The sequence below is a fragment of the Exophiala mesophila genome (genome assembly GCF_000836275.1).
Source record: "Exophiala mesophila strain CBS 40295 unplaced genomic scaffold supercont1.4, whole genome shotgun sequence".
NCBI classification, from domain to species: Eukaryota; Fungi; Ascomycota; class Eurotiomycetes; order Chaetothyriales; family Herpotrichiellaceae; genus Exophiala; species Exophiala mesophila.
Genome location: NW_015622507.1, coordinates 1,038,795 through 1,050,894, shown reverse-complemented (window position 1 = coordinate 1,050,894; position 12,100 = coordinate 1,038,795). Strand labels below are relative to the sequence as shown.

Sequence of the window (12,100 nt, the reverse complement as noted above, 5' to 3'; positions counted from 1 at the left end):
ATATGTTGATCTGATGACGACCAAGTGACCACTTTTTCTTAATGCGCACCACTATAAACAAACTCAAACCAGATCAGACGGCTCTATATTTCTTCTTGTCATCAACTTAGACTCTACATGTTAATGTCGTGCAACCAGATCTTCTGCTCCACCCGATGTGAGAAGCGAGAAGCTGCCAGGATCTCGACCATTTGTGTCTGAGAAACCAGCAACTCGTGCTTGGGTATGAACCAGCGTAAGCCCTCGGAGCAAGGCGGTGTAGTCAAAGAACCTTTGTAAGTCCAGAACTCTTGAATGCCACCAAGCTCGTTAATGGCAGTACGAAGGTTGACTTGAAGGCCCTCAATGGAAGATGTATCGTTGAAATGGATGAATGGGCCCAGTTGTTTGACGAAGGCCGACTCATGGTGCGAGCCTGGTGGTGCAACGCCAATCCGAATGCCTATAACAGCAGCTTCCTCATCATGCTCATTGACGTGCACAAAATGGAACTCAGCTCGACTTCGGTGACCATTGACGAGATGCTCCGACGGAGCATGAATGTGCCACCCGATGTTGAAGACAGTTTGATCGTCGAATTTGAATGAGGGCAACCCTGTTACTTCACGCTCGGGGTGGTGCGGTGTCCAAGCCGGAGCAAATTCCCAGTTGAAGAAGTTTCCTGGTATTGCCTCGTCTCTGTATCCTGAAAAGTCGGGAATATGTGTCGAAGCCAGCTCTCGATGATGAAGGTTGATAGGTGACTGGTTGGTGCCAGTCTGACACGAAAGATATTCTATAGGTCACCGAACCCATTAGTCCTTCTGTACATCAAGACGTCGACACGGGTGGAGGTACTTACCTGGTCTGATTGTGGCCCAATCTTCCGAGTTCAAATAGTTCCAGTCTTTTGCCTCTCGGCCATTATCGACTCTAACTTGACGTTTGCCGAGATGAGGATGTGACTGATAGTTGTTATGCTTCGCGCAGCACCAGGCCGTTGAGAACAATGCAGAGAAAAGCACAATGGTTGACAACATTTTAACAAGCCCAATCAGGTGGAGAGAAAACAATAAGCGATCGAGGACGATTGGCTGGAAAAAAGAAGGTGGTTTAATGAAGATGTGACCAGCACAGAAAAGAAGGGAAAGGACAACAAGAAGAGTGGTCTGATTAAATTGCACAGGCGAGGGTGGCATCAGTGTATACTTATCCCATCCACTGGCTCACGAATGCCACTCGATGCGAAGAAGTCCATCTAGCCTTGAAGTGGTAGCTCCACAGTTCAAGGCACGCCAAGTCGTCGCTTGATCCGACAGTGTCTTGCCTCATCATTGAAACGACCCAGGCACGCCAGGCACTTAGGATAGGAGCGGGTATCGGAAGGGAGCGATGAGCATTGCCCCGCCTATAGTCTTGGAGATCATTTGTCGATCAATGACCGCGGACGACATTCCATCCAAGTATGGGAGCGTTAATCTTGAGCAATTGTTGAGCTATTTCTTGGCCTTCAATCACTGACCATTCTTTAGCCTGACTTATACAAGAGATGCAGACTGTTGCTCGTAAGCACAGGATCTGGGGGATGGGCTCCAACCGCCAGGATATGCTGGGGATGGAATTTGGCACAGCCTTGGTCCATGACAAGACCAGACAAGCCTCAGCAAAAGACGTTGAAGGTCGTGCAAAGCATCCAGAGCGCCAAGACATATCCGACAGCCAAGGCTGGCGGAGTCCTCCTGATTGCCTTTTGGGGAATAGAACAGGTCGCAAACAGGACATCTGTGTCCACTCGAGCTCAAACAGGGGCCACAAAATGGACATAATCAAACCACAGGCTGGGGGTTTTAGCCTGAGGACGCACCCACGGTAGTTGATGGTCTGGAGCCTGGAGGTCTGTTCAAGGCGCCTAAGCCCGAGCAGAGAGTCTTGGCTGTAACTGGTAGGAAACGAACATGTCTTCCACATCCAGACTTCGACCTACTCGGGCAAAAGGTTGGACCCAGACCAACCTATGGTTGGGTAGTGACATGGATGAAGCGTGCCTCGAGATTTGAATACTTTGGAACCCCTTTGAAGTTATGTGGAGAATCGTTGAACGCAGAGCAACTCGTAACTGGAGGAATGGTCCTTTGTGACGATGAAGCTTTCGAAACGAAGCCTTTTCGCGATCGATCATAGCAAGATAAGAGACTTAGTTCAAGGCTGTGCTCATATGGGCAACTGGTTTTTTGGCACACGTTCTGATGTGCTCAAAGCCTATGTCGAGTATAACCTCGTCTGCAAAGATCAGTACTGTCAGCAAATACCTTGCCTTAAGCCGATCCGCACGAGCAGTCGTTTGAAAAGTGAGTATGCCAGAATGCTGCATCATGCTACTCGTGTCCTCGTGGAGGATGAACTGTAGCTTCGATATCTGGGTGTTTGTCTGGAGGAAGACTACTCGGGCTGCTGGGTCTGGTGACGTGAGAATGGCCATAGGTTACCGAGGCTCCACCTAGGCGGCGCCTCGGGCTGGCGTTCATCGTCCGACAGATGCCCGACAGCTGTCTGGTTGAGTCGATTGTCGCACACATGGCCAAGGCAGTCCATTGTTATAGACGATGATCTAGGAGTGAAGTCGTGGAGTCGTCAGTGAAGGAAGGGCAGGTGCTAGTCAAAAGGTGTTTGCCCATAGCTCTTGCCTCCCTGAGCACCAAGTGACCATCCATGTCAAGTTCGTTGTCGAAGAAGGTGCGCCTCACTTCTTGTTCGTGGCTGCCTTGGCGCTCGCACTTCGTCTCGAAGAAATGCACGAGTGGCCATCACCACACTTCAACAATACATCATCCTTACTCGGCCTATTAGGTACCAACAATTTGAAAGGTGAACCTCCAGAATCCTCCCAATGCTATCGGGCATCTCGGGCTAATACTGACCGGTGGGATAGTCCAGAATGGGGGGATCTCCTTGGCTGGTCAGCGTCTCCAAAATCTCCTCGTGGGGGTTTTTCTGAGAGATTCATCATCAGTGAGTTCGATGCCCCTCGCCCGCGTGCAAATTGCCTTCACGCCTAGGGACTTGTGGGTTCTGACATCAATGCCTCCAGCCTCTCAGACGCTCTGATCTCCTAGGTAGTTCTTACGAGTACTCCTCCGCCCTTTGACCCTCGAAAGTGTCCAGCCAAGTTCCCCTCACCTTTCGTCACCCAAGCGAATCACGAAGAGGCCATTTACCTGTTTCTGACAAGTCGACGACCTCTCCCCAATCACTGGCTATGGGACGGTAAAGGAAACCCTAACGTAACCGTGGGTATGCATGTGCCACCATTCCACCCCACGAACTGGTACAGAACAAGTCAGAATTCAGCCAACATCGGTATTCATGCCGCGAACCCCGACTCTAGCAAACCGCAGAATACGACTGGTAACGTCAGTCGCTTGCATCTGTTTGTGAAAGTTGGAGTCTTAAAATTGGTTACACCGTCTGGTCTACTGTTAAACCTTCCAAACGAATGTTGTCCGTCTCTGGTTTCAAGGCACATTACAATTTCCTAACGTCGCAGCATCACGGTAGGTTACGAGTCGTCCAGAGTGGCCAGCGACGCTATCCAAGACTCTATACCATATAGTGTTCCTGCAGTGTTTGACAGAATTGTCCCCGAACTCGCCCGAAGACCCGCAACAACTATCAAGATGAGTTGTCAGCCCGAAACCTCATGCTCAACGTGTCCAGAAGACGGTCATCACAATGGCGTCTCCGACATTGAAGACTACAAACTTGAGCTTGAAACCTTGCGCAAAAGGACCCAAGATCTAGAATTGAAAATCTCCTCCGCAGCCAATGGCAATGGAAGTGGTCACACTAGCGAATCGAGAAAGCCCCTTCGATTTCGATCTGAACTATGGTTCAACGACTCCAACAACCGCGATTTTGTCGCCTTATATACTGACCGCTACCTCAACTACGGTCTCACCAACGAAGAACTAAACTCGGGGAAGCCCCTGATCGGCATCGCCCAGTCAGGCTCTGACCTGGCACCATGTAATCGCTACCACCTTACCCTGGCTAAACGTGTAAGAGAGGGAATTCGATCCTCGGGCGCAATAGCCTTCGAATTTCCAACCCATCCTATTCAAGAGAGCTCGAGAAGGCCGACGGCCACCTTGGATCGCAATTTGGCTTACCTTGGTCTGGTCGAGTTATTGCATGCCTATCCTCTTGATGGCGTCGTTCTTTTGACTGGGTGTGACAAGACCACGCCAGCATTTCTGATGGCAGCGGCCACGGTGGTATGTTTGTGCTTTTCCCTCTCCTCCGTTGCATATCTGATCCATCGATTGTGTACAGAACATTCCAGCCATTTGCCTCAACGTGGGGCCAATGCTCAATGGACGCCTGGGTTCAAGCGATAAGATTGGCTCCGGTACGGTCTTGTGGAAGGCGAGAGATCTGCATGCTGCAGGTGAAATCGATGATGACATGTTTATGGAAATGGTTTGCGCTGGGTCAGTCATATCATTTCAATTCGACACTCGTTTCCCGGACTGACATGGCAAACAGCACCCCATCTGCCGGGCATTGCAATACCATGGGCACAGCGTCAACTATGAACGCACTGGCAGAAGCCCTAGGCATGGCACTTCCTGGTTCATCCGCCATTCCAGCACCGTACCGTGAACGACTTCAGTGCGCTTATAAAACCGGCCGACAGATTGTCGAGATGGTATACTCGGATCGAAAACCGAGCGACATCCTTACAAGAGAGGCATTTGAGAACGCCATTGTCGTCAACAGCGCTATCGGTGGAAGCACCAATGCTCCAATCCACTTGAATGCCATTGCCAAACACATTGGCGTTCCGCTTGACCTGAACGATTGGGACGAAATTGGATTCAACGTCCCGCTCTTGGTTAATGTTCAACCTGCGGGTGAGATGCTGTGTGAGGAGTATTACCGTGCCGGAGGATTACCAGCTGTCATGGCCGAACTGCTCGATCAGAACAAATTGCACGCCGACGCTATCACGGCCAACGGCAAGACAATCAGGGCGAATGTCACAGGAAAACATAGCTGGGATCGGCGAACAATCAAGTCATACTCAGACCCTCTCAAGGACGCAGCTGGGTTCCTTCATCTCACAGGGAACCTCTTCGATTCGGCCATTATGAAGACATCGGTAGTATCGGAAGAATTCCGTAAAGAGTTCCTCCAAGACCCAAACGATCCAAACGCGTTCGAATGCAAGGCGGTCGTGTTTGATGGGCGAGAAGATTTCATCGAGCGCATCGACGACCCCAAGACAGGCATCGATAAGCGGACCATCCTCGTGATGCGCGGAGCGGGCCCGCTAGGCTACCCAGGCGCCGCCGAGGTGGTCAATATGCACGCGCCAGGCTACATACTGAAACAAGGCGTGAATTCCCTGCCTTGCATTGGTGACGGAAGACAGTCAGGAACCTCTGGATCTCCTTCAATTCTCAACGCAAGCCCAGAAGCCGCGGCAGGAGGAAATCTTGCAATATTGAGGGATGGCGATCGCCTGCGAGTCGATCTCAACAAACGGACAGTCAACATACTGGTGAGTGAGACCGAGCTGAAGAGACGACAAGACGAATTGGAAGCCAAAGGAGGATACGAAATCCCAGAGAGCCAGACACCATGGCAGGAAATTTTCAGGAGGGAGACAGGTCAGTTGAATGAGGGAATGGTGCTGGAAAAGGCGGTAAAATACCAGAGGGTGGCGCAACGATGGCCAGCACCAAAGCACAACCACTAGACCTGAACCTGTTCATGTGTATACGTATGTGCATGTATGTATATCTTGCATTGTTTGACCGAAAAATCAAAAGGAGTCTTTGAAAGGCAGAGCATGCAAAGAGAATGCCAATTGCAGAAATAGAACGTGCCTAGCATTGTCTGTAGGCGAACCCGGATGGGACAAGATGTCAACGTCCTTACCAATTCTCCCAGATGGCGTGCGGCAAGACGGTCCTCATGACGTGCCAATGGCCCAGGGCACTTTTGGCATGCCACTTTTCCAGATGGGCCGTTTTGCCGCTGCGCAAGACGGGAGCCTGGTCGTCAAAGGCCGACGCGGGGATCTCGTGCTTGGGAAGCATATATACACGTCTAGTGGAGCTGCGAAGCCAGTCGGATGGGGTTGGGTCGCGAAAGGCAACAGGGACATCGCGTTTGCGGCAGAAAAAGACCATGTTGGTGAAGTCATCTGGTTTGGAGTCGGGGGCCGGGGCTTCGTCTTCGCGGAAGACACGACAGGACGGAAAGACAGAGCTGATGGTGCGGTGGATGATGGAAGCAGCTGGCATAGAAACGTCACCAGCATAGTTAATGGCGATGACGCCATCAGGCTTGAGGAGCAGGTGGAGGCCTGTGAGGAACTCAACCGTGAATAGTTCAACGGGCTCGGCACCGCCAGTGAAGACGTCGTGGATAATGTAGTCGTAGAACTCGGCCTCGGACGTGGCCGGGTGTGGTTTGCCTTTTGATGCCGATGCGGTGACAGCCTGTACGGCGTCGCCAATGTAGATACTGTGGTTGGTTGGCAGACCAAAATACTTGACTGCAAACTCGTGCACAACGGGGTCAATCTCGAGGATGGTTGTCTCGACACCATGGGCGATTAATGCGGCCGGTGCGGTGCCAATTCCTAACCCGACATTCAAGGCTTTCTTGTTAGCATGGGACTCTTGCGGCTCGACCAGTCGCACGGCCTCGAGCATAGTGAAGACAGGGTAGATGGGTTCGCCGACGATGCGCTTGGGTTTACCCGGGGTATCAGGTAATTGCCATTCTCCTCCCAGCAAGCTGTGGTCACATCGCATGACACGGAAGCCTTTTCCGTGATCCTCAAGCACCGATATGTACCCGGTGATGGACTCGCGCCTCTCGAGGAGAGAGTAATCGTGGAGGGCCAAAGTATTGTTCATGACCTCGGTGGTACGGTCAAGAAGACAGTGTGGGTTGACCAGCAGGGTGAATGTGACGGCTGGGAATCCCATCCAGACACGTGTATGTGGTATGACCATAGCGTACAAAGTAGCCAGAATCAAGTGTAGGCCAACGCGGGACCGCAGAAATCCTGGTCCACTGAAAGATGAGACCACGTTAGTGGCTGCACGCTGAAGAACCGTCAACAGTGCAAACAAGCCGACGGCCGGGCCAGCCTCCTCATACCGGTCGTGGAAGCCACCACTCAACTCACTGTAGTAGTCTAGCGCTGTCGAGACAGAGGCCACCACAAGAGGATAGCAAGTGAGAAGCTCGGTAAGGACAGGACCGAGTGGGTTGCCGATGTATGAGCTGAATTGAAAAAGGAAGAATTGAATGCTAGGTATCCAGAACGCGAACGGGGCAATCCATCGAGCCGTCCATTTTGGCACATATCCACGGAGACCAAGGGCGAGCAAAAAGGAGGCGGCCACTCCCCACCAGTGGTACAGCGCCGAAGGGATGGATCCGTATACGGTGGTCAAGTTGAGCTGTGAGACTTGCGCAGACAAAGCGGCGAGAAGGATTAACTGGAAGGTTCTCTGGGCCCGGATATCAAGGATCTTATTGAAGAGGGATTTTGACGTCGCTTTGTTGGAAGGGGAAGGGGTGGATGGAGTCAGTGAGCTGGCTTTAGTCTTCTGGCCTGAGCTGCTGCTCTGCTTGGACGGCGTATTGGCTTTGCTGGACTTTTTCGCCATGGTTAAGAAAATAATTGAGATAGAGGACGGTATCTAGATTTGATGGAGCTCGGGAAGGGTATTGAGGCCTGCGAGGGTGTAAAGGAGATACTTCTCCGCGTAGGTGACTGAGTCCGACCAAATCAAGCTCGAGGGTTGAGGGCAGGGGTTAGCGCTAGAAGCAGCAGCCGCTTCTCCATACAATTCAACTGACAGGTTATCTAGTTGACGATCAGTGTTTTGCGCTTGATGTATGTGGGCATGCGTGGGCAAGGTTGGAATGTATAAGAATATATATCTGTGTTGGAGAAAAATCTATAGCGGATGGAGCTTGGGCTTGGATCAATCTCACTCTTAGTCATTACGTAGCTGTTCCAGTGGCTTGGTCGAGGGGTTCTGCATATCGAGACGGTCCTAGTCAGAGTCGTCGATAGGTCAAATCTTGGATCACTACTGTGTGTCGAATGAATGTTGCGGGTCTTTGGTTGTGGATGAAGTTGAGATGGTGGATCGCAGGTTGTAACACGTGGCTGAAACATGCACATGACTCGTCAGGAAAGAGCCACCCAAGACATTATAAGTGGCAGGAAGGAACATCAAAAGCATCATCCACTAACACTCTTACAACAACGACCGCTGTTGTCATCACAGCCTCGAAACATCACTTCTCATGCATCTTTTTCTCGATATTATTAGAAAGGAACTGATCCTGTTGCTGCCTGACAATCCTATAAAACTCGGACTCTTTTGATCGCCGACAGGGAAACTGACAATATGCAATGCAAAGCATGCTCGACTCAAACACTGCCCGGTCCATCGACAGTTCAAACCCAATAGAAAGAATCCCACCAGGCAAAGGCCCATCCTCATATCCTGGGTATCGAAACGAACGGGCTTTGAAAATTACAGAACCACCCAATATGTCAAATCCCATGCCATACGCCTGACATGTCGCTGCAGACATCTGGGGTTTCTCTTCGTATATTGAGGAATATGGCGACAAAATTTCCGGACAAACCGCCCACCACGTTCCAATGGCCTCCGACCTTGGGTGTCCTCGTCCCTTCATTCAGGTCGTTTGCGGTCGTCTCTCGTCCCCCCCACTCCTGTAGAACTCCCTCGTAACCAAAACATATTAATGTCGCATCGAACAGACATCGGTTCCAGGTGAGCACGTCTTACACCACAACACCCAACCCGACCGGGGCATCAACCGGGTCACTGCTGAGAAGCCAGTCTCGCTTGTTGAACTTCTTGGCCTCCTTTTCGGCCTCGACATCGATGTCGAGACCGAGGTCAATGCCACTATCGTCTTGCACGTTCCCCCGACTCTGTCGCTTGATTGGGCTGCTCAAGCCCGTGTGAAAACTGGGCAAGTCCAGAGGTCCTCCGCGATTCAGCTCGTCTAGGTCAGCATCAGTCTCATCTCCGTCCAAGTCGTGCGCCGCTTGAGTGTGCGATTGCGCTGGAAGGCGAGGTGAGCTTTTGGGCGCCAGCTCCAGTTTCTTGGAAGGGAGGAGTTCAACATCCCCGCTGTCATCGACCTCATCCCCATTGGTGCGACGTTTTCGTTTCGTGCCACGGGGCGGGCAACTCGTAGACGCTTCGGCGTACTTTTCGCGCTCCTTCTCGTCCATCGCCTTGTGAACCTCTGTATCCATTAATAGGCCCTCCATCTCCGTCATCCACTCCAGCATCTGGGTCGCAAAGCATTCCACAAACCACCACGATTGATAGCTGCGTGCTCCAGATTGACCAAATTGCATCATCACACTTCGCCAAAGGCGTCCATGGCAATCAACCATACACTGTGCGTGATGTCCCTCAAACAGCTGTGGGAAAAGCTCCAGCCACGAAATCCATTTCTCCAGAAGTGGAATCGGGCCGTCCTCATCTTCCTCAGGGACAAGCCCATCGCCATAGTCTACTCCGTCGTTCAAGAGGTTAGCGTAACTGCTGGAGGAGTCTCCTTCGGCCGCGCGCACGAGCTCTCCGTCCATGGGGGAGACGAGCAGACGCATGTCCTCTTTCAGAATCGCTTGTAGTCTGATCAGGCTCTCGGGAGGTGGCATGCTTTCCTCTACCAACTGGTCCGGATCCACCATGGCCATGAGGTCAAGCCACATTTGTGTCCGCAATTGCGGTTCCTCTAGCATCTGGCTGAGCTGGAGAGCGGCGGTGTTGGCCGGCTTGAGCTTCTTCAGAACGTGGACAAACCGAGCCGCGGGGACTGTCTTTGCCACGACTACATGAACTGGGCATTTTTCCTCAAACGCCCCGATCAGATGAGAGACCAATTTTGATCCAATTCGATCAAAAACATGCCAAACCACATCCGGCACATTCTGTAGGGCCAACGGGGCAATAAACCGAATCATCTGCTGACATGTCCGCATATCACATTCTTGAATCCACGGTGCCAGGCACTCCATGGAGAAGAGTTTCGAAACAGGCACTGTCATTTTGCCATTAAAGGCAGAATGGTGGTTAAAGAAGGGCTTCTCTTTGCATTTCCGGAACGCGTCGATGATATCGATACAGTACGACCGGTACAGGTGGAAAAGAGCTTTGGCGATACTAACGTCGTAATTGGTGCCCTCCAGGTAGGGGAAGATGTCTGGGAGCTCGATCAAGTTGTCAGGATCAGGGGGCAGCATTGACAGAGACTTGAGGTTTGGCATCGCTAGGTAAGTTGCGAGCGAAGCGGGAAGACCGGGGCGAGCTGAAGGCAATGCTGCTACGACATTGGCAGGGATCGTCTTGACGGAAAATCGAATGGTCGGCGTGTTGATGTACTTGCAATCGAGTTTCTGTGCTGCAGGCACCTGAGAGACTCGTTCTGCGGGCTCAGGATCGGCCTCCTTTTCCAGGAATGAGGCACTAGGTGCAGGGAAATCGGCAGTCTCTACCGTTGCTCGCGAGACTGGCCGCTCTATAGGGGGAGACACGTGAGCTTTGAAGAGCTTACTCGGTTCCAATGAATCGTGTCGTCCATGTTGGCTGCCATTCGCTGTCCCGGGTCGCTCATACGTGGGAATGTACTGGCGGTCATCATCGTCTTGAACCAGGGACAAGTCGACGTAATGATATTTAGACTCTCCTCTCACTCCCAACCGCCGGGTTTGTACGTTGGGGAAGATTATTCGCACCAATTTCCCGAATGACGCCGGGTTCAGTGTAGGAACTCGTTCATTGCCACACCTCTCGGTGTATCGAGTGAAAACACGATCACGACGCACCGAGTTAGATGATCTTTCGCAGTTTTCTTGGAGCCTGAGTAATGTTAATTAGATGATTTCGTTGAGAGGGATGATCAAAACAAACCATAACATTGCGAAGACTTGTTTCGCCTTTTCAGACTTGCCACCAGACCCTTCATTCTTTTGCACCTCAGTGGCCACTTCTTTCAGTGTCTTGCCTTGATACTGTTGTAGTAAGCGCCTCAGCTCTTGGTCATTGGCCATACTGGAGGCGGTGCCTTTTCTCCGCTTAGCGCCTCCATTTTCTGTGTTGGAGTCTTCCGGAGCGGGTGAGCCTTCAAACTGTTCCGAGTGGTGACGCATGTGTTGCATATGTGGAGGAGGCACCGCATACTGGGGCATACCATGAGGATATTGCATGGGGAAATGTTGCATCTCTTGGAAGCCTTGCTGCGACATAGGACGCATGTCGTGTTGTGGTGGCACACTGGAGTTTGTCCCCATTGCTTGTTGGTGCTGCATATGCGCAGCCATGTTATGATGGGAATGTGGATGTGGGTGTGGATGTTGATAGTGCATCAACATTTCCTCCGTGTGAGGCCCATATAAGCCAGTGTTGACCTGGTTTTGGCCGTGTTGGACATAGAAGGCGTTAGGGTCAAGAGGCATGGCGGAATTGTCGTGCGCCAGGTGTTGGTGAGGATGTTGTTGTGTAGATGGCGGTTGCTGTTGCGAGCCAGGCTGAAAGGCGGCTCCTACACCAACAGATTGGAGACTCGCGCTGGAATCTCTGGATAGAGGACGATGTTTTTCTTTATTAGGAACGACGTTGTTTGTATGGGATCCATGTCGGCCTTCTGGAGCTTCGTCCAGGTTTTGGGTGGGTGTCTGCGGCATTGTTCTGTGCGTCGGTTAATCTACCTGTCACAACAAACAGCTTTGGTATAGTCAAAGCTTCTGGGTGGAAATGGGTACCTTTGAGCCAACAGGAAGCCCAATGATGAATGGATTGGTGTCTGTTCGACGCTAGCAATCACCACTTGCCATTGAATGACTGACGGAGAGTGTAAAGATGCGTGTAAAGGGCCGCGACGGACGTGACAAGAGAATTTTGGCGACGACACTTGTGAGGAATGATGATACAGACCAAAGGAGTCCCACTCTGTGAGCTTGGATGCGACTCGAGAGTATCTGACCTCACGCGGTCTCACGACTTTGCGGCTGTTATTGTGTTGCGAGGGCAACTCAAAC

The 12,100-nt window shown here is 51.6% G+C and overlaps 2 protein-coding genes across 3 annotated transcripts; one reads left to right on the top strand and one right to left on the bottom strand.

Moving 5' to 3' along the window:
* The first annotated feature begins 3,474 nt into the window (after positions 1–3,474).
* On the top strand, positions 3,475–5,863 carry PV10_05597 (dihydroxy-acid dehydratase). Its single transcript, XM_016370285.1, has 3 exons — positions 3,475–4,250; positions 4,309–4,466; positions 4,522–5,863. Exons 1-3 carry the CDS (start codon positions 3,654–3,656, stop codon positions 5,735–5,737), a joined length of 1,971 nt encoding a protein of 656 aa, XP_016222578.1. The 5' UTR covers positions 3,475–3,653; the 3' UTR covers positions 5,738–5,863.
* Positions 5,864–8,326: 2,463 nt separating this feature from the next.
* On the bottom strand, positions 8,327–12,040 carry PV10_05596. 2 transcript variants are annotated; one of them, XM_016370283.1, is made up of 3 exons: positions 11,825–12,040; positions 10,974–11,750; positions 8,327–10,922 (listed from the first exon to the last, which is right to left on the bottom strand). In XM_016370283.1, the coding sequence occupies exons 2-3, from the start codon at positions 11,744–11,746 to the stop codon at positions 8,828–8,830; spliced, it is 2,868 nt and encodes a 955-aa protein (XP_016222576.1). In that variant the 5' UTR covers positions 11,747–11,750; positions 11,825–12,040; the 3' UTR covers positions 8,327–8,827. The 2 variants fall into 2 exon arrangements, with proteins under 2 accessions (XP_016222576.1, XP_016222577.1); XM_016370284.1 differs by having other exon boundaries at positions 8,327–11,750.
* Between the last annotated feature and the right edge of the window lie 60 nt (positions 12,041–12,100).

Coding starts and splice junctions, on each gene's coding strand:
- PV10_05597 (XM_016370285.1), top strand. CDS start 3,654: ATGAGTTGTCAGCCCGAAACCTCATGCTCAACGTGTCCAGAAGACGGT. Junction 4,251..4,308: donor TGATGGCAGCGGCCACGGTG/GTATGTTTGTGC, acceptor GATTGTGTACAG/AACATTCCAGCCATTTGCCT. Junction 4,467..4,521: donor ATGGAAATGGTTTGCGCTGG/GTCAGTCATATC, acceptor CATGGCAAACAG/CACCCCATCTGCCGGGCATT.
- PV10_05596 (XM_016370283.1), bottom strand. CDS start 11,746: ATGCCGCAGACACCCACCCAAAACCTGGACGAAGCTCCAGAAGGCCGA. Junction 10,923..10,973: donor CAAGTCTTCGCAATGTTATG/GTTTGTTTTGAT, acceptor AACATTACTCAG/GCTCCAAGAAAACTGCGAAA.